The 22,701-nt window shown below is 28.0% G+C and overlaps 1 protein-coding gene across 2 annotated transcripts in view; it reads left to right on the top strand.

The window, feature by feature from the left end:
- The first annotated feature begins 6,120 nt into the window (after positions 1-6,120).
- Positions 6,121-22,701, top strand: part of LOC112679918 (probable G-protein coupled receptor 158) — a 35,404-nt gene continuing 18,823 nt past the window's right edge. Inside the window, exons 1-6 of one of the 2 annotated variants that reach the window (XM_025549865.1) lie at positions 6,121-6,307; positions 13,418-13,554; positions 14,002-14,070; positions 18,455-18,564; positions 18,627-18,862; positions 21,824-22,068. In XM_025549865.1, coding sequence (XP_025405650.1) covers positions 13,438-13,554; positions 14,002-14,070; positions 18,455-18,564; positions 18,627-18,862; positions 21,824-22,068 — 777 coding nt within the window. In that variant the 5' untranslated portion in view covers positions 6,121-6,307; positions 13,418-13,437. Of the gene's footprint in view, positions 6,308-13,417; positions 13,555-14,001; positions 14,071-18,454; positions 18,565-18,626; positions 18,863-21,823; positions 22,069-22,701 lie in introns of those variants that run through there. The other variant, XM_025549866.1, reaches the window with a different exon arrangement.

Genomic DNA, 22,701 nt, shown 5'->3' with positions numbered 1-22,701 from the left:
CTTGTAGTAGTAGATGTAGTAACTGGATTTAAAAGTATTTCGAACATATCCTCTTCCAGTGTACCTGTCATTATATTTTCTACTAACTGTCGAGGTACTTTTGTTGCCAGTCCCATCCGTGCTTTTTGACCAAAGACCGCTTCATATGAAGTCATTTTTATGGCTTCATGGTATGTTGTATTAACACCACTTTGTACAAGGCGATGCCATAACTCCACGCCGCAGTTTTGTTATCTTGCATCCACGCCACCAGTGAATCCTTTAACGTACAATTACAATTACCTTTTTCTACAGATCCTTGACTTTGTGGATAACATGGTCGTCCGTTTACTACTATTAGATTGGCCACAATGATGCTAATTCAGTTATAATACCGGCAGTGAATTCGCGACCATTATCGGATTGCAAAACATGAGGGGCACCAAACGTCAAAAATATGCTCAATAGTTCTTTGGCCACTTTCGAAGCCTTTTTGCATTTCAGAGGACGGAAAATTGAAAACTTAGTTAAGTGTTCTTTATAATGAGGAATAAATTTAAAATCACCGTCCGGTAAACTTTGAAAGTCGACAAGATCGACTTGCCCGCGTTCATTTAAAGAAGAAGATAAAATAGGCCGCACAACAACACCTCGCGTTCATTTTTTTTTTGATTTTTCCACACATCTTTCACAGTTAGCAATGTAAGCTTTTACAGCAGCTATTGTAATATTAGAATAGTGTTCCATTTTTTTGTGTGTTTTTGTTTCGCCTTTATGTCCACTGGCCACATGCATATCACGGATAATACTAGTGAAATTTTCAATTACTGCTATAATGCGTTGATCGCGTTTTCGTCGCACTCGTCGAATGCCAGATGCCTCGATTAATTCAAATTTTTCACGGACATGATAATACCGCCTATCTTTATTTATAGAACCGTCATTAGTTAAAATTTTAACAGTTTCTGCATCTCTTTCTGCTGTCCATTTAGAGTCCATAGTTATATAGTAATAAAATAATTAAAATATTAATCTCGCAACGTAAACGCACTTATAGAACCGTTCAACGTTCGTACTTCACACACTATAAGAACCAGATGAATCGAAGATTGAACATGTTGCCAATGTTTGTAGTCACTACATTATTTAATCAAAGCAATAAAAATACCTCAATAACCAAGATAAAATAGTTTTCATATTGTAGGAAATAGTAGGGAATATTATTATTATACAGTAAAACCTCGATAAGACGAAATCGCTTAGGACCATGATATTTTTCCGTTTTAACGGGGTTAGTTAATTGTATGTAATTTGAAACGGGATCAAAAAAATGTTCCGTTATACCGAGGTTTCCATCTTATCGAAGTTCCATCTTAAAGAGGTTTTATTGTACCTACATTTTATTATTTTTTCCTAATATTCAATTAGTATCTGATTTTATTTCGTCGATTACAGTCGTCGCCTCACTGTCATGTTATAGTGAATAATACCTATTATATCTAAATTTTATTATTTTGTTCGTAATATTTTCGAAATGACGTCGGTTAGTGCTCGTCTGTGCCTCCTAATCACTTCAGTGGATGTGGAGAGAAGTTTTTCCAACTATAAATATTTATAAACAGATAATCATCGTTCATTTACTTTTGATAACATCAAATACTCAATTATTTTGATTTTTGAGTAATTTGTAAGCTTTGATAAATTTATACAGAATGTTGCAGTAAAATAGAGTAAAATACTTAAAAAAAACGTATTTTTATTAATTTAAAACAAATATTTGTAATTATATCATTAATAAATTGATAAACATCAACTTTCGAATACTATTTATAAGCCACTATTTATAATTATATCATAATAATGTGTTACCGAATACGTGAAATTGGCAATTTCATAAATTCGGCGTAATATATACATGTATTAAATATAAAAAACGGAATAAACACTTATTATATACACAATGATTAACAATACATGGTTTTTTTTATTAGATTTAATATATTATTATTAATTATATATTATAAAATAATTGATAGCTTATGATTTTTTTCTTGACTTTTGAGAAGAAAAATTTTCAATAATATCATTAAAATTAATAGTTTTCGTTAAATCCGCTTCAATGTTGACGATTGCTAATTAATTAAGACGATTTTCTCCCATTGTTGATCTTAAATAAGTTTTGACCCTTTTTAATGTAGAAAATGATTTTTCCGTTGAACAATTACTTGAAGGTGTACATAGTAGCATCCTTAGAGCAATATCAATAAGGATATACTTCAATTAAACTATTTTCTTTTATAAATACTAATATACATTGAAAACTTTTAGGTACAATTTTACTTCTTTTAAAAACTTTTTAAATGTGCCCTAAAGTGAATACCACGTTTTGTGTACCCGAGTTTTTATTATAAATATTGAACGAAAATATTATATCTTATCAAATAATAAATTTAATACACCTATTTTGCTATTTCAGTATTACCTAGGTGACAAGGTATGGGGGCCGAGTGGTAGTAATGTGAAAACAGCATCCACCCGGTCTTTGGATCAAAAGCAAAAAAAAAAAAGATGACTAGGTATAATTTTTTTAATTTCTTTAATTTCATTAATATTTTTTAAAATACTTAACAATACCGAAAAATGTGTGAAAGTTAAAAAATCATAAGCACATTAATAAAAAAAGTTAGAATATTTTGTCGCTCCCAAAAATTTGCCCCTTTCGCACCCCTAAATTGCGCCACTGTGTTAAATGTTAGTAAAGATCTCAGTTGATAAGTTTGTGTAATCGGTAAAGTCATTTAATTTCAATCTCTTTTAGACATTTTTTTTTTCTTATTGTAATTTATTTTTAATTTACTATATTTCAGAGTTCATATACTGTAACATAAAAAAAAATTTTTTGAATGAATGAAATGAAGAGTTTATTGATGACTTTTAATCATCGGAGGTAATTTGTGTAAAGTATAAAGTAATTTCCATGGACGGAATATACCTTGCTTTCCTTTATTTTATAAATGTGAATCTTTACCTACGTTTTATGTTTTATTTATATTATTTTATTAAAATTTCAATGAGCGAAAGGCAAGGAGAGAGAGAAAATATAAGAAGAGCGAAATGTTCTCAGTTTTCACTCAATTTTTAAACTTTAACATTTAAATTGATTTCTTAGGACTTTAAAATTAATTTGCAGTAAAAATAGGTAATAACGCATTTATAAGATAGGTGTTAGTAGATAGTATTGTTATAACACCATTTAGTGCAGTCTTAATCTATAATGTAAACATTGAACCTAAAATTAATTTCTATTTAAATCACTTAAAAATGTTATGTTAATATATTACATATAAAATAAATAAATGTTTTAGGCATAGAATATTTAACCTAATATTAAAAAAAAAAAAAAATGTATTACCTATGTCAACTGCGAGTTATCTTATATCATTGTATTAAATGATTTACCTATAGATATTTTTATTGCGCTTCATATAAGAGATACCTTGTTCAGAAACTATAAGCTTACATACAATAAAACGAGGGACTTGGTTTAAGTAAAATCAAAAAAAGCAATAACCTTTTACAGTAAAAATTATTAAGTATAACAAACAACGTTCAACTCATTTATTTTTAACGAACGGATGAAAAATTCGTAATTTGTATACACAAATATATGGATATATTTGACTGACAATATAATATTATAATATTAAAATATACTCTTTATTTGAAATACAATATGTATATTATACATACGAGTATTACACGGGTTATTATAATACACCGACCTTCAGTGGCAGATTTAACGGTCGTTAAGTCGGTAAATGCCGACGTGACGCCCTCCTAAATTGTGTACCAAGGCTCATTTAAATTATATAGTTGTTTCATTTAAATTTTGACCACAAAAAAAAAAAAAAAATAAAAGTCTGATGCAAACTGGAATAATAATAAAATAATTTACCACTGTTTTAATAATAAAATAATTTTAATATATAGGAATATTTCAAAAGTACCAAATGTTATAACTAAAGACTAGATATAATTGCATTAAAAATATCTTAAAATTGCACTAAAAATATGCCAAAATTGCAATGAAAATGTATCAAAATTGCAATATAAGTATGTTAAAATTGCAATGAAATACATTAAAATTACATAGTAAAATCATATCAAGTATATAATCATTATTTATTTAAATAATATTATAGATTTCAATATAATATTTACAAAATATATAATTTTTTTGAATTAAAATTTATAATTATATACATCTCTAAATTGTGTTCTTGAAAACTGTATCATCTGTTACTTAATATATGTTTATATAATGAAAAAGTACGTTTAACGTCGACACTTGTTATCGATGCATATTTAAAATAGTTTAAAATATTGGGTGATATACCTAAATAAATATTTTGATTTTCTGTCATAATCTCAGTAAGTTTTAATAGTTTTATACCCTTCATCTTTTTCTAAGACCTATTTAAATTTATCTTTAACTATTTTTCCTTTGGGACCGGTAATATTTATAGAAATATTTATACTAAATATTTTTATTTAGTTAGTATTTGTTTAGTATTTATCAATTTATTTATTTAGTATTTACACTAAATTTGTTTAAACTATTAAGTAATTGATTATTTGATTCTTCTAAACTTGTGAGTTTTGTGGATAACTCAGATAAATATAATTTTAAAAATCCTAAACTACATTTAATTACTTGTAAAAATTTACGTCATAGTTATATTTTTTATGTAAAATCACTCTGCAAATAATAATTTGTATATTTTATCATGTGAAATATACAAAAATTGCAATAATTGCAAAAAATTGCATCACTAAATTAAATAGGAATACTGTAATTAATCTGATTCGTAAACATATTTGATCAAATTTGATTTACTGGGTATCAATAAAAAGTTGCAATATCAATTAAATCCGCTCTTTAGTTATAACTAATCGGATTAGAAAAGGTCGAAGAAACTTATATACGTAAATCAAAGTTATTCTACCTTCTACCACAACCACATCCTAAATAATATTATTTATAATTATAATCGATATTATAGATTATATATAGTGGCCACTGCCAAATACTGATTTTATAATCAATTTCCTCATAAAATTATATAACATTAAGTACTAATAATTTTCGGTTAACCTATACAATGCTAATTAGAATACACCAATACCAAGAACTCTGTTATCGTGTAAATCTAAAAATAAATTTTTAAATTTGAATTTAGGATCCAAAAATCAAAAAATATTTCAAAATGAAAGCTGATTCGTGACAAAACGAGCATCGCGCAGATACCTGTTGGAAACCATGTATTGAAATCCCAGCCTTAAATTATCGTTTATTATTCGTATGCGTGAAAAATTGCAGGCGGACCACGTACCGTTTTAATCTGACCGCGTTACCTTTTCACATGTAATACAATTTAGTATAAAAATTGACTTGTAAGAGGTTGCGCGTTTACTTGTAATTCTGTGCTGCATATATTACATAAACGCATCGTTTGTACCATTAAATCTTATTTACTATCGAGCTCTTTTACGCTTCGATCGTTATACTTCTTAAACACGACACATTCGAAGTGAACATTATTTACAGCTCGTATCAATATTCTATTAAAACGCAGTGCTCCGCAAATGTGTCCACGGATCGTATTGTACGGTTTTGGTTTTCCAGCCCATTAGGATTAGAAAAAGTCTTAAAATTCGATCTCTCGTAAAGCTGCTAGAAAAAAAAAAAAAGAAAAAAAAAGAACGGTACACAAGTACGTCAGTAGGTCCACGAGAAACCGTCCCGACATCGCGAAATCGGTATCACCGCGGACAGTGCGGACATCGACGTGGACCCGTCGCGAACTCGAAGCGCACTCGTCGTAAACGCACGTCCGAAACCGCCACCATTTTTTTCTTCTCTTCTTCCCTCGTACTTTCCCGAAACCGAGACCGTCGAGTGTGCCGGCGTTTATCGCAAGACGCGCGTGCTGGTTACGTTTTTATTATCACGACGCGAGCGCGCGGGGACGACGCGATATCGTCCGCACGACTTGTCCCATACCGCGCCGCCGCCGCCGGGGGGCGCACGCACGCATGGGATTTGCACGGGCGCGCGCATCGCCGGGCCGTCGAGGGGTGCGCGACTCTGTGTGCCGCGGCAGTCGGTCCAGCAGTGTGCGTCCGTGCCGGTCGTGCACCCCCCGTTGCCACGAGAAGTTCTCCCTTTCACGGACGCTCCCTCGTGTGTGCAGAACTCGGTTTCATGCTCGGCTCCGCGCAGCACACCCGCGCGCACGGTGCACCGCGGCTACGTACGATCATTCGGGTAAATTGTTCATTACTTTTTTTTTCATCACTTATTTTTTCTCTATCTCTATCTATCTTTTTTCCCGTCTTGGCGGTACCTACACGGTTTCAACGGGTACCCGCGAACGTGTGTCGGTGAAAACGATCACGTGGTCCCGACGCCCCCCCCCCTTACCATCACCGAACTTTACGATCTTACGTCGTCGTTTCCGTGCCGATTGACACCCCCGGACTAGCGTCACGAGTTCGTATCCCTTTCGATCGTTTTCCGCGGTACGCGTTGTTCAACTGTTAGGTGTCCTCTTGGTTGACAGCCACCAACACGTTATCCGGTGATAACAGCATTTCGTTCGCAAACGTTACTACAGTCATACACACAAAGCCATTTACGTTTAAACATCAAATACACTTTTCGCCCGAAAAAGCTCTTTTCTACAAGCGCAACGCTCACATTTAATTTTCTCGTTCGCGAACCCTCCATAACGCTACTGCGTTTTTACCGTCCTCCTTCCGAAACATTGTCTTCGATAATTAAAATCGATTGTCCCGAGTTGAGTTGCAATCGAAAAAATGTATTAGAGCTGTCGGTGATTATTATTTCAGACAAACCTGGTCCGATTTAAATTTTACTTGCACGTTGAGATGCCAAACAACGAAGTAATTTAATTGCATGCAGAATATCATGCAGGCATATCAGATATTTAAATATTTGTCTTGATTTATTTTATTTTGGATCAATTTTGTCTACAAATGAATTAATGGCAAATAAAATTATTTTAGTAAATGTATTTTTTAAGATTCCCTTATTGCTGTTCATAAAACGATATAATTGTTATAAATTATATAAGTTTATAGCCGCATCAATCGTATGAATATGTATACGAGTAAGATATATATTATATTTTTAATTCGCTTAAATTATAATTCATGCTTTGTTCGTACGTCTTACTTTACCACAGGTAAATATTTTTTTATTTACTTTAGTTTTACTTCAATAATTTATATCCACAATTTTCTTGGTGGTATCATTAGTTGAAAATGTAGTACTCAAATATGAGATATATTCTGCAATGCGAGAAAACTGTACGTATTATTGCGAAAGAAATGTCTTTTTAAATATTGTATAGTAATGTATATTTTGACTAAATCTAATTAAGTGTTATAAAAATTGAATATTTGAAAACAGCAGCTATGTTTAGTTCTATTAAATGTATTAAATAACATGCAAAATACTATATATTAAAAAAAGTATCGACCAGAATGATGATTTATAACAATGTGTTTATTTGTTTTCTAAAAACCATACATTTTCCAGTAAAAATTTTCTAAAATACTTTTGTAATTATATGATCGTAAGCCGTGGAACTTAATAAAAATGTGATTATTTCAATTACATAAAAAATAAATTACTAAATGTTTCATAACTTATGAAAAAATAAAAAACATAAATCTGCGAGGTTTTAATACTAATTTTAGGTAGGTACTTTGCAAAGAAAAAAACTTTTTATTTTAATGTATTATAACAGTATTTAGTCTAAGAAATTATTTTTAGAACTAACATAATAAGGATTAGTAATTACATGGACATTTATTTTTCAATGGACGGTAAGCTAATGAGCGATCATTTATCAATAATTTTTAAATCGATTTCTTTGGTAATTCACAACACAAAACGATATTGATTTGAATTACTTGTTGAAAAATTCAACAGAAATTTTTATGCTTGAATTAAAAAGTCTATATTGGTTATTAAATAAGTTTTACTAAACACTTATTCTATGAATTCTGTACTTGCAAAATTACAATGATTTTACAGGTTTCTTATAATATAAATTTATTATAATTTAGACACACATTTATGTATATGTATCGATAATTATACAAAGTGTTTTATACATATAAGGTTTTTTCAATTACCAATTCATTTTTCTAAATTATGTTATTAATTTTAATATTTTATTGAGGACCTTTTTTTAATTTCAAACCGTTATTTTAAGTGCTTGTTATTTTAAGTGAATATTAACTAGAAATAATAAAGAGTACAATTTTAATTTTAAACGAGTAATTTTTTCAAAACGATGATTTGGAAATTAATAAATATTTTTAATGATAGTGTTGGTTTATAGATAATTTATCTACTTGCTAATTGCTCATCCATAAATTCTTACGACATAGTAAAATACCTGATAACACTAAAAATAATGTCGTCATTTCACTTACCATTTTATTATTTGAATATATGTAACGTATTGGATCTATTTCTACTGTGCTAAAAATATTGACAGCCAAATGTGATTTGAAAATTAATTTTATATGTTCGAATTTGAAAGATATAGAGTTTTTCATAATTAATACATTTGATAATATAAAATTGGCATTCACTAATTACTTACTACGTCTAATATATTAATTCATGATGTATAATTTACAAAATTATAATTAATCACGTAATTTAACAAAATAATTAAGAGTAATATACAAGCCTCCAAGTCACAGGATTCTCAAATATAAATATTTATTAATTCTTTGTATTATCCTGTATTTAAATTTAAAAACATTTAAGAGTATGGTATATTTAACTTTCACGTAGCTAATTTGTTAATGCACTTTGATATATTATCGATGCCATCATATTTGAATACAATTTATAAAATTATGATGAATATTGTATAACTATTTGATATTACATTTCAATAATACCGAATAATTTCAAATCACCGACTTTCATCTATCGTTCTTGTATATAATTTAATTAATTAAATGGTACCTTAGTTGTATTATAAATTTATATCGAGCAAACAAATGATTTTTTAGGTAATAACAATTCAATCAATTGCAAAATAATACTATTCTTTTAATTTGTTTTGTTTATTGAAAGCGGTCATTCTAATTGTATACCATTGACTGATTTACATAACGCTGCTGATCATGATTTTGACTTATATGCAAAAATGCTTACTAACAGTTAATTTTTATATAATTGGAATTTATTTCCATTAATAAAATTATTATTATTAATATTATATATAAATAAAAATCTACTCAATTAGATTTGATATCTATATTCAATTTTAATTCATAGATCTGTACTTAAATTAGAACAGAAATATAATTGTTATAAATATGAATATGTTATAGGTATGAATATGAAGTTGAATATTATCAATCTTCGGAAAATATTTGATGTTTAATTGTAAAAATACAGTAAGATATACACTAATTTCAGGTGTTAGATCTATGTCAGGAGTCAGTAGGGTTGATTGTATAAATTTAACAACAATATGATCACAGAATTCAAATAATGATTCTGGAATAATTTCTGAAAATATACAATACATGATATACCAATAGAATATTTTATCATATATAATTGCAATTATTTAGTCCTGTTTGGTATGATTACAGAACAACGAATAATAACAGCTCTAGGTGAGATAATAGAGTTAATGTTGTACAAGGATTGTAGATGCATGTTTTCTAAAATGAATATTAAAATAAATGACAAAGATTAAAATAATTAAAATACTGATACACAGATTATTTTTGTTTTATTTTGAAATATTTTGAGTTGATTTTATTATATATATTTGAATATAAACTATCATTATTGTTTATATAACATTTTTATCAGAATATTAAAAAAAAAAAAAAAACATCAGTTGCAATTTAAAAAATTAAAAGTAGACTACCTCAACCAAAATAGGAAACATTTTATAAAACTAATATTAATGTTTGAGTATTATTTTATTAGCCATTATTTGTAATTTTTTTTCTTTTTAGTAGCATTTTTATTCTATACTTATCTAAATAATTTGGTTAATACAAATTTAGTGAAAGCATTATCTGTCGTTGAAAATATTTTCCACTGATCATTTTTACGTTGGTCTGGTTATCGTTGTCATTTAATTTATAATCGTATAAAAGCTGGAATAGTTTAAAATATCAGTGAAAAAAAAATTAAGATTGTATTCAATACTTATACTGAAAATGAAGCACATGAATTTTTCGACTTTTTCATTTAAATAAATAAATTCCCGGTTTAATGTTTTTAAGGTGACCTGTTTTGAGAAGAACATATAATCAGAAAAGATTTATTTATTTTTTGAATTTTTTGTATACAATTTATATTTTTTGTACTTTTTGCGGTGTATAATTTTTTTATAAAAAAATGTCTAGAATTGTTATGTTAACCACAATTCTATCATTAAAATAATAAATTATTAATTAAAAAATATTTTATAATGAAGACATTACAAAGCTGTACTGCCCAAACAAACACAAATGAAATGACTGCCTGTCTTCCAAAATATAATATTATAAATTATTCCATAATATAGTCTAGACATATTAAATATTTTTTTTTTATGAAAATCTCTTTTTCAAATAATTATTTACATATTCAAAACCTCATCGATTCTTATTCAGATAATTCAAGCATATTTCTTTGAAGCACTATTTTATTGACTTTGTATTTAATATTTTAATGACTGAGGATGAATTTTTAATTCGAAATTGATCGTATTTTATAAATATAATAATACTACAGGTTAAGTATTTATTTATTTATTTTTATATACAAAATGTTCGCTTATGTATTATATTTCTTTCAATGACCCTTTAAAAATAAATTTAAATTCAAAAACCACTCTCATAAACTCTTCAACCGAAGGCACTTTCATTATTACATGGATCAATTTAAAAACTTGCATTAAATCTTCAATAGATATTGATTTAGCAGTAAACAATATTAATTCAAGAAGTTACATAGAAATTATTCCGATTACAATAAACAGTTAAAAATCCAATTACTCTTTAACCTTTCATATTCAAAACCTATAATAACAATAAAAATCATAGAGAGTGTTTTGGGCAAAATAAATTATAACATTACATTTCTAAATAAGAAATGGTGGATCATAATTATTCATCATTATCTAAGTTAGATAACTTTATATTATCCAAAGGGAAAGGAGGATTATATACATTTTTTTACTCCTACAGTTTAATACCAAAATCGTTCACGAATCACTAATGAGTGAGAAAAATCTAATATATATATATATATATACTTAGTAACTACCCGTCTCAAATTGTTATTCGATTTTTTCATCACATCATTGATAAGAAGCTCTTATGGTTATAATACACCAATATAAATTAAATATATACTGAATGTAATGTAATAAATTAACTTATTTTGATTTTATAAGCCAGATTAGACTTAAAAATAAGTAAACTAACTATGATATTTATTGTTTATTACCTACTATTCTTATTAAAATTAAGTATCATATTTTATCTTCTATTATTTGTAGTTACTTTATAACTATAGTACTTGAACTATTTGTCATCAGTTCAAACAAAAGAATAAACAGTCAGAAAGATCATTATACGATTTGATCGTTTGGTCTTGTCCGATCCATCGTCAGCCAAATCTCATAACTCGTGGTCTAGACTAGTCCGATTTCTAAAAATGTTGATTTGGTACAGGGCGGTAGTCTTTTGAGTAAATGAAAAAAAAATGATCCGGTTCGGCCCAGCTCATTTTAATTTCATATATCTGGTCTGATCCTGATTATACAGACAATTTTATTAGTCTAGTCCATTCTAAGAAAGAACGGATCATACAGAGTACTTTTTTTATGTTTATACTATCTTCGGAGTTAATGAGGAAATTCCATATAGGTACTCAAAAAAAATATTGTAAACATATAACGACAGGTATTTTATGTGGATTTAGACATATTTATCATACTTTATTATTCTACAAACAACTAGTAGTAATTCGATAAAACATTCATATTATGAAACATAAAAATTGATAGTAATAAAACGCACGACTTAAAATGATTTTATTTGTAAAATGCGGAACAATTATGTGCATTAGCTGTTTTCCGAGTATGGGTACTTCCGAACTTGCAAAAATTCAGTAAATTAATGAATATAATTTTTTTTTCAAATAATACATTCAATACATAGGAGTATTTATATATATACACACACACACACTACATATATTTGTTTAAAATTGATTCCAGGAGCGCACAAGCACGTCGCGAACGTGACGATATATTAGTATGTAATTTGTGAACATAAACGGATTAAATTTCGATCCTAGAATCCTGTTGTTTCTGTTATCCGTAGTAGTCCGACATTTATTTATTTGAAGATTTTGCTAAGGTACAGCCGAGACTGAGGGATTATCACACGCGCCACTTACTACTCGTATTTTGGGTACATTTTGCCGCGTCAACGACAAGAAATAAATTACGCTGGCATTCAGATTATGCCATTAATATCATCAGTGTGTATGTACACTCAAATAGTATTGTTTTAACTCGACGATAAATGACGCAAGTCACGGGGACACAAATCATCGTTGCGTTTCTCTATCTCACATACCTATATAGCCATATAGGAATTATTCATATTTGCGTATACGTATATTATTCCCGTCGTCAGAATAATAATTATTACGATTTGCACATGATTTTTGGCGTATCCGATGTTTTATTTAAAAAAAAATCGCTCTGGTGGTTTATTAAAGCTTATGCGTATCATGTAATTTGATTGATGCGTGTGAGTATCAAAGTAAAAACCGCTGAAATCGTTCAAGTAAAAGTTCATAGATAAAACTGAAATTAAATTAACGGGACTATTAATTATAATGTACATTCGAGGGTATAATATGGAAAACTAATTAATTTAGTTATATTTACTAAAATTTAAATATATAATAATATTCCATTTCCGTAGATACAAGTCGGTAATATTTTAAAATTAAAATATCAGCTGAACGAAATTATTAACAGTCATATTTAGTATTGTATTAATGTTAATTAAGTTGCTTTGTTTTACTATTCTTGAATTTTCATGGATGTTTATACAAATAAATAAATTAATAATCGATCGGCAGATTTAAAATGCTAACGTTCCAATTAATTTTATAGATAAGACTAGTAATAACCTAAAGCTTATTTTTACATTTTTCTGCTAATTTACAATTTATTACCTAAGTGTATAAAAATAAAATAGTAATGTCTCTACCCAGTAATTGTTTGTAAATTTTTTAATATAATATAATGTAAAAATGAAATTTGTTAAAGATAATTGGTTTTATATATTTCAGGTTCAATTAATTTGAATAAAATGAAGATTCAAAAGTTAAATGCTTTGCTCCGAACATCTTTACTGGTCGTCCAGTTGATTATCATCGCCTTGAATATATGTTTGATAGTTGTAGTGATCAACAAAAGAAAATGCAGGGTAAAATATTTATTTATTTTTGTTAGTTCTATATAAACCATTCTAATTTTATCATATTATTTTATAAATTATAAACTAAACTACGAGAAAAAAATTAATAGAAAAAAATAAATACTGCCAAATTACCTACTTTTGAGATATGTAGATTTTTTAAATTCAACTGAATAGTAATTTCTAATATTTTAACATTGAAATATCAGTTATAAGAAATTTAAAAATAAATCAAATAATTTAACAGTATTTCGCTGTATTTTTTTTTTTTTTTTTTTTTTGTAGCTTGAATGAGTAAAATAAAAATAACTTGCAAATGAAAACTGATTTTTTTTCAATCGCATATAAAAATTTGCGAAGAAGTTTCAAAGGTTTTCTTTATAATTTTATTTTAATAAATAAATTAATTAATTTAAATATTTATAGTTAATAGTTATTTTTAAAACTATTTTACAGACAATTTCATCAAGTATGTGGACTTTATTGGTAACTATTATAATGGGCTCAATCATATTGGATATCGAAGTAAGTCGAGTACAATTAAAAATGATTAAATATTTACTTCTTCAATTATTTACACTTTAATTTTTAGTTATATTTATAAAATACAATTGTATATTGCAATTAAAATAATTTTTTAGTTTTATTATATTTATGTATGACTAATATAGGTAACTATAATATAATAATAAGTATTATATAAATATTTTTTTTAATGAGACAGTATGATAGAATCTGAATCTTCATTTCTCTTCTCCGATAAGATTTTCTTCGTTATTCGTTTTTAGTTTTAAGTTTTATTGAACATTACTGTAAATAAAATCATTAAATAAAGATTTAAATGAAAAGTTTAGGACTATATTTACTCAAACAACACACAAATAGTTAATAAAATATTTTGAGATGATTTTTTTTTGATTGATTATTTTAACTAATTATTTTCAAACACAGTTATCTTTTTTAATAGAAAACTCATCCACTATGTTGGTTTCTTAATATTATATGTATTTTTCTTAAAATCATCTTAGCTGTATGTATCACGATAAAAGTCTGAAAAGAAATTTCTTAGAGTTGTGTTCATATTTGGAACTAATTCTGGCGTTTGTATAGAACATTTTACTACGAAACATTATTTTCACTAAGTGAATTTAAATTTATAACTAAATTATAAGTGCTCAGGACGGTAAACGTTGATATTACTCGAATTAGGTAGTGCAAGCACCTGTCTGGTGAAATCGAATTCCCAGAATGGTATTCTTTTAAAAATAACAAAACGCATTCTAGAAGTGCTTTAAAATCCTCTTTCGGAATATTTACATTGAGATTTTACATTTGCAATGCTTTTTAAATATTTGTAAGCGTTTTGAAACGTTTCAAACGCATTAAATTCTTGTATTCTCATTCTGCATTTGAAATAATATTTAACCAGAAATCAGTCTCAAATAGGAAGTATAATAGTAGTAAAATACGAGATAAAGTGCCGCGTAAAAACAAGATGATGCAATCTAATAACTAATAAGTATTAAATACAAACATCGGAGTCCTCAATGTTATTCTAGCAACGCATGATAAACTGTGAAGAATATTTTTTTTTATTGCTAAAGACGAACTAAAAATGTTTACAATGTTATGAACCATAATAATTTATTTTAAGTATCCTATTTGTTTTTATTATTATTATTTTATCAATTAATCTTGTAGTTATTTTGAATTTTCATAAAAAATAAAATATTTAAAAGTGTATGGCTTACCTACTTATTGGCCTCAGATAACTGTTCGTGAAAATATTTTTGAGTTCTGTAAAAACTTGATCTATTAAACTGTGAATATGCTTGATAATTTTATATGGCCTCGTAATTATAAATGTACAAAATGTAGATCGAAAACCTTGTATTTCTTTAGGATCGCTGAATACTAATAAAATAAGTTTATTTTTCTTACTTTTTTTTAAAAAAATGTTATGAATGTAATTTTTTTTAAAAAAAAATGTAAGGACCTAAATATTTTTTATCTTAGCATCTTAACTAGTTTACTTTATCATATCACTCAAAAATATAAATTATAAATAACAATGTATATTATATCGAAATCTTAAATGTATAACTAAAAGCTTCAAACATTTTTCGTTGGAACAAAATTAATCACCGAAAAACTTATTTTTAATGAACTTTTTGTGAAGTTGTTTTATGTTACTTAATTTCTGTTAATTTTAAATTTAAATCAAATCTACAATTAATATGTTAGTTCACTATTGTTTTTTATTAACATTTATTAATATTTCACTGTTTTAATTTAATTAAAAGTTTGACGCGAACAATATTAAATTAATAAATCTAAATCCTAATTGTTTCTTAAATTTCTCTTTATGTATGATCTGAATGAGTTTTCAAATTTTACGTTTAAAACCAGATTTATAAACCAAAAGTACAGAATAAATTTAATCATTTTTCGTTTCAATTAGAATTTAAAAATCATTGTTTACCAGAATATAACACGACAAAAACGTCCGGTGGAGATAATGGTATTATATTTGTTATTATTGCACCTAAAGCACAGTAGAAATTGTTGATGTCTTACAAATTTAAAAGTGTAACATTATACCTGGTAAAATTTCTCAGACAATTGAGAAAGTATCATGCACGATAATGGAATTAAAACCTTGTAGAAAATGTATTACACATTTATAATACATTATACTCAATAATTTATAATAAGCTGTATTATGATACTGTCAAGTAAAGTGGGATGTTTTAGTGACCCCCTCCTACGATTTATGAATAAATTAAACGCGTTGTCGTTTAATTAAAGGTATAAATCCTTTTACTTTACACACAACCCAAATGTACATACATTTTATTGATTTATTTTGCGATTTCTTACGTTTTCTATTGACTGCATACAACTTTGTGTGTTTTCCAGTCCATCCACGGGGAAAGAATGTAAACACAAGTGATTAGAAGCAGTAGTGTGATGACAGGTGTTTGCCTGATGCAATTCTGTCAACCGTTAAAAATATACGGGAGGCGTATAAACCCCCGGACTGTAGGCACAGGTCCTGAAACTAGGCTTCAAAAACTTCCTATTTTGTGTATAATACAACTACAAGTAAAAATCTCCGAATAGTTTTATTGATTATATGACAAAACTGTCGGTTAATATTACACAGTGTACAGAAATACTGTTTAATGAGATCGCGTTGTTCTTTTAAGGGTGAGTAAGTGGGCTAGTATTATATAATTTCCTTAGGGTCTAAGATATCGCCACCATGCCCTTGATTGGAAGAAAAAATATAGACAAGTTCTGGAGGTGACGTGGAAAGAATTCTTGTTCGAAGATTTTCATTGTAATCGGGCCTGAAAGTCAATGAGCGGTGTTAGTTCTTGATGAGTCCGACAATCGATGTTCTAATCGTGCAAAATATAATAAATGGGGGTGAATTTGCATTTACACACAAACCAATATATGTTATATTAAAACTAAATCAACAATATAATACATACCTTATGAAAAAAAAATAAAATCTAGTAAATATTTTCATGTAACATGTATTATATATTATGAGTATATCCGGTAATCAAAATAAAGGACTAATTACGTAATTTACTGGTGATAATTAAAATTAGTCACAATCGTCTGTTATCGTAAATGTATTTACAAAATAAATTTCCTCGAATGAACTGAGACTTTTATAAAAAAAATCATAATTATGTTTAGATTTCTCTCAATTCACCATCGTACATAAATATATAATAATTATACAGATATCTAGAATGTTCAATAAAACCTAAAATATTTATCATTTTGATCATGTAAAAGAATGCATATAAAAGCTTAGCCTAGAGCAGTGCTTCCCAAACTTTTTTGACTCACGGCACCCTTTTTGATTTAAGGTTTTTTCAAGGTGCCCTTCTCTAAATCATAGCATGACTAAATCATAAGGAAAATGTTAGACCCGATACTATTTCATGTCGGCGTGGTGCTCTTATACAGATATCACGGTGCACCGGGGCGCCGCGGCGCACACTTTGGGAACCCATGGCCTAGAGTATTATAATTGTATTGTATGACCGGTTCTGAAATAAAAATTTATTTTCAAGTGTATAAAAGTGTATTATCGCGATTGAATATTTTTTTTTTTGTATTCAATCGCGATTTAATTGACTTGTACACTTGACGATGAATTTTTAATTCGGAACCGGTCATACTTTACAATTATATTAATACTCCAGGCTAAGCTTTTATTTATTTATTTCTATATATAAACTATTCGTTTATTTATTTATATATATATTTTTTTATGTTGGTATACATTTACATCATAATGTAATTATTTACAATACATTTGACTAATATTACATTTTACAAAAATATTGTACATCATTTAGCGTCATGTATAACTTGATAATTGGTTTACATAACAGTGTGGTGTACACTTTGTGAAGTTGACGATGTTGGGCTTTGTATGCTACGTATTACAGAGGCGTGCTCAGGATCAAAATGTAGGACAGGCCCAGTTATAATTATTTTAATTTATATAAGTATACATTTTTTTTATTTTTTCGTAAACTTTTCTTACAATTTTTAAATGATAATAACCAATATTTTAGAAAAATAATCATATAATATAATAAAGTATAACACAATTCTTCCGGTTTGATTTGTTAATAATATTTAAAGATATTAAAAAGTTAATAAAAATGATGAAGAAATATTAATAATAACTATTTGAAAACAGGCTAAGCTCAAGCCTACCAGGCCTACCCTCTGGGCACGCTACTGACGCATTGTATTATGTTTAGTGGTTACATGCATAGAACTATTTGAAAAAAATATTTTACGATGTATGGAAATATTTAAATTAATGTGTGGTTTCAATTGCAATAAAAATGTACTGATATTTTCTCCGAAGGTGCTTGTCCAATACTTCACGCCGACACTACCACTGTGCCTCTTGTCACCGTGGATACGGGAATTAGGATTCGTCATATTATATGGTGCCATCGATCTGAAGTTGTATAGGTAAGTTACATGTAAATTTATTAAGCTGTACATTTTTATTAACATAGTACGCATGCCATTAGGATTTTGATGCAATTTCGAACCCGAAAAGCACATTGCTGGACAATCAGCGATAAAGATCTGTTGAAATACCTGATGTTCGCAATTGTTGTGGTAACCGTTTATCTCGCTGCCTGGACCGCGTCTAGTCTAAACTTTTTCAACGAAGGTTGGGTTCTACTAATCAAAATTCAAACCAAAGATGGAATTCCGCATTTTATGTGCAAACCTCAGTGGTGGAATCACGTTACGGAATTCGGTAATTCAAGTATTTATATTATTTTTATTACATGTTGTTATTTTTATTTATTAGAACGATTGTTCCACGAAAATCATATTATTTGATAATATGATTGACCGTTTCATATTACCATTATAAATTCATTTTCGAAGGTATATTAAAAAAAGTAATCTATACATCAATATTAATTCAAATTAAGTTAGAAATATTTTTATAAAAGTATCTTGTTAGTATATTATTACAATAAGATACTTTAACCTCTTTGTATTTTTTTTTTCTTTACTCACGAAAAAAAATATTAAAATAATACTTCATTACTAACAATAAACAACTAATTTATCATTGTTCTAATTATACTTATATAATACTAACTAAAAACCATAAATACCTACTACTAGCTATTTTATATTGTGCCTACTACAGTTACAATTTTTAATCATACCGTTTGAAACATTATACTTTTGGATGTTTTTATATTGCGACGGAAACAAATTAAAACCAAATAACAAATGTTATTTCAAATAATTTCGTACACCTCTTGGGTATAATTACGTTTGCTTTTGTTAAACATTTTTGTATTGATATTTTAGGAATGAAATAAGTTTTATGGTTGAATAGGTGAATTTAGGGGTGTTAACAATATATCATGGGACATACAATTTGAGAAAAATATTGTAACGCTTTTGTTATAAGAAGTTTGGTAATACAAAACATTGATGAAATATGTGTGTAAAGCACAACAAACATAAACATTGATTTAATTTTATTTCAGTTCGCTGTTTTATTATTTGAAATTAAGTGGAAAATATTAGAAGTGTACAGTGATTTTTTCTCCATTGTATCATGGAACGCAATAATGTAATTAGCGATAAGATTTTAGTACATCGTTATACATAAAGTATTCTCTGGGAGAGGGAAAGGGATCGTAAAACCTCTCTACAAGTAAATCGAAGGGAAAATGCAATTATGCATTGGAAAATTCTCATTATTTTTAAACTGCCCTGCATCTGTTTACTGTCTATATTTTTACGTAGTATAATGTAATATTAACATACGCTTTCACTGCAGTCGATCGTTAGTTAACGATTTTGAGCGTTATGAAACATCAATTTTTCGAAAACACCGCGCTAGTAAGCGAATTTAATCTGCGTGATCAAGTGAAACATTTTTAACCAATACACGCGTGCGCCAAAGTTGAACATTTAAATTAGTCAAAACAGAATGTTGTTTTGGGACTTTTACGGTCAGTGTTTTTCAATTCACCATTTCCACGTATCATTTTAGATTGAAAAAATACAAACGATGCAAGTAACTATACACTTTATACACTTATATATCTTTTACACGTACACTGCACAAAATATATCAATCATTCGGCTTAATGCTGAGCGTGAAATGTGAACACAATAATAAATCATGAAAAACCACCGATCATTAATTGTACGACTGTTCGGATCGTAAATCCTAACGACCACTAGATACATACATACGTAATGCCTTGGGATTCTTAGAATTTAATTTGAACTCTTAAAATTTGTTACAAGTGATTTTTTTAAATATTTATCCTACGATTTGATAACAGATGATACATCATTACTATACAACACTCGTGGAAAGCGCATCAATACGTTTGACGATTCATAAAATTTTTAGTGTTTTACTTTTAAAACAACAATTAAACAAATGATAAAATATTTAGGTAGGTGCCGCACAAATGTATATTATCCTTACACGATACACTGCTTACAAACTGTATCGTTTTTCGCGTTATTAGACTGTTATTTTGTACAAATCATGACTTATGCGTCTTATGAGCTTTTTTTTGACCGTTCAAAAATTAAATAGTTCGTATTGACTTAACACATAGTTATAAAATAGGCTTTTCAAATATTTTTAATTTGTATTGTTTACTGCTTGAACTTAATGTTTATTGCATACTAAGAATATACTATTGGTCGAGCCGTGACTGAACATGATTGGTAAAACCGTTCACTTGTAATATTAATGAATTATTTTTTATGAAACAATATTAAATAATGAGACGATCAATTTTAATGCAAGTTAAACGTTAGTTTACTGGGTTAATTTTGTTTTCAATTTCGATAATATTTCTGAGGAATTGAGTAGTTTTTTATTTATTATATACTATAACACGTACTTAAAATAATATGTATGATTTGACGCAACAACTTCACCTAAATATTATCGGGACTTGTATTTGATCTAAAAGTGTGACGATTATAGCTTTTTTTTTTTTTTTTAGTTATTAAAATTACTTTTAATTTTAAACTTACAAAAAAACCTTTTTGGAAACGATCTATATTGAAACAACGTGTTTGCCTATACGGTCATTTTTTAAAACTTATTTCGACGAGACAAATATATTTCTATGGCCTTTATGCTACAAAACTTAAAGCTAACCTTAAAGCAAACTATTTTAAATACGCGAGTATGATTTTCACATTCATATTTTCCATTTTATAAATTGATGACGACTCATAAATTATTTTCTTCCTATGTACAAAACTACTAGCGAATTCGTACTTGTTTTTACGTGATTACATAAAAAATGTTATGTTGACGATATAGTTAACGAATAACCGTGTCTTGGTCCCGTTTAAAAACAACGAAAACATGAATTTCGCTGGTTTATTCCCAAACAGTGAAGTGACCTTATTTTTCGGATCACTTAACGTGGAAGACGTTGAGTAAACATTCTTATAAGGTTTTTTTCTTTTTAAACCTTTTTGACGTACGAATGAAAAAATAACCTGTTTATTATTCAGTTAAATTTTTCACTCTAGCTGCGATATCTATTTTTATTTTCATGGAGGCTCGAATAAGAACCAATAATCAATGGTGTTCAGTATTCCGGGTAACAAACCGATGATTATACACCTGTATATATTATAATAATATATGTATTTCAGTTCATTTTTTCATTGTTCTATATAAAATCACCCGACTGTTTTTGCACAGGTGAGCTGATGATTTTGACCGTGGGCCTGTACTACGGCAATTCGGCACGTAACGCTAACGTGCAGTTCGACGAACGCCGTTTTCTTTTTTACGCCATAACGGTGGAATTGACGTTCAGCACCATCTTCAATGCCGTCCGTACCGTGTACCCCGTACCGTTTCACCAGGACTTCACGTTTGTGGCCGCCTTTTTGCGCAGTCTGTTGACCAACACCTTAGCGCTGTTCATCATATTTTTACCAAAGGTAAGTTTCCCAGCAAAATAAGATCACATTACTGTATCCGACTATATAAACATAAACGCATAACGAGTAATTATAAGATATTATAATTATAAGGCAAGTATAAGATCCAACCGACATTTTTGAAATCGTACATCGATGGTTGCAGATGCGGTATAATAATAGTACACCTCCAAATCGATCAAAATAATGGTGGTGTAAGTCAAGTTGGATAAATTTCATTCAAAAATTGGGCTGTGGAGGAATTTTGTTTTTTCAAAATTTAATAATTAAATTTTATCTATTTACTTTTTTTTTGATTGATCGAATTGAACAAGGATTATGTGTACGTATAAAAGTACGTAACTCCTTTAACGGACTTCGAGCTGAAATTAAAATACATCAGTATTTAAATGTATTTTCGTCACATATACATTTTAGTGTTATTTTATTATTCTGAACAAGGCAATGTAACAATGCATTGCAGGTCTTATTTGTTTTATCACCAGTAGACATTTTTGGAATATTAAATCTGTATCTAGAATTTCATTAGACTGTATTTTAGGATAGAATTTTATTGAAATATTTATTTATTTACAGTGTTTTTTTTTTTTTTTTTTTTTTAATGAAACTTGAAAACATCTTGAAAATATTGTT

Source organism: Sipha flava, unplaced genomic scaffold (assembly GCF_003268045.1).
Source record: "Sipha flava isolate LNK unplaced genomic scaffold, YSA_version1 170_pilon_pilon, whole genome shotgun sequence".
In the NCBI taxonomy this organism is placed as follows: Eukaryota; Metazoa; Arthropoda; class Insecta; order Hemiptera; family Aphididae; genus Sipha; species Sipha flava.
Note: the sequence above shows the minus strand (reverse complement) of the source record. Positions and strands in the feature narration are given on the sequence as shown.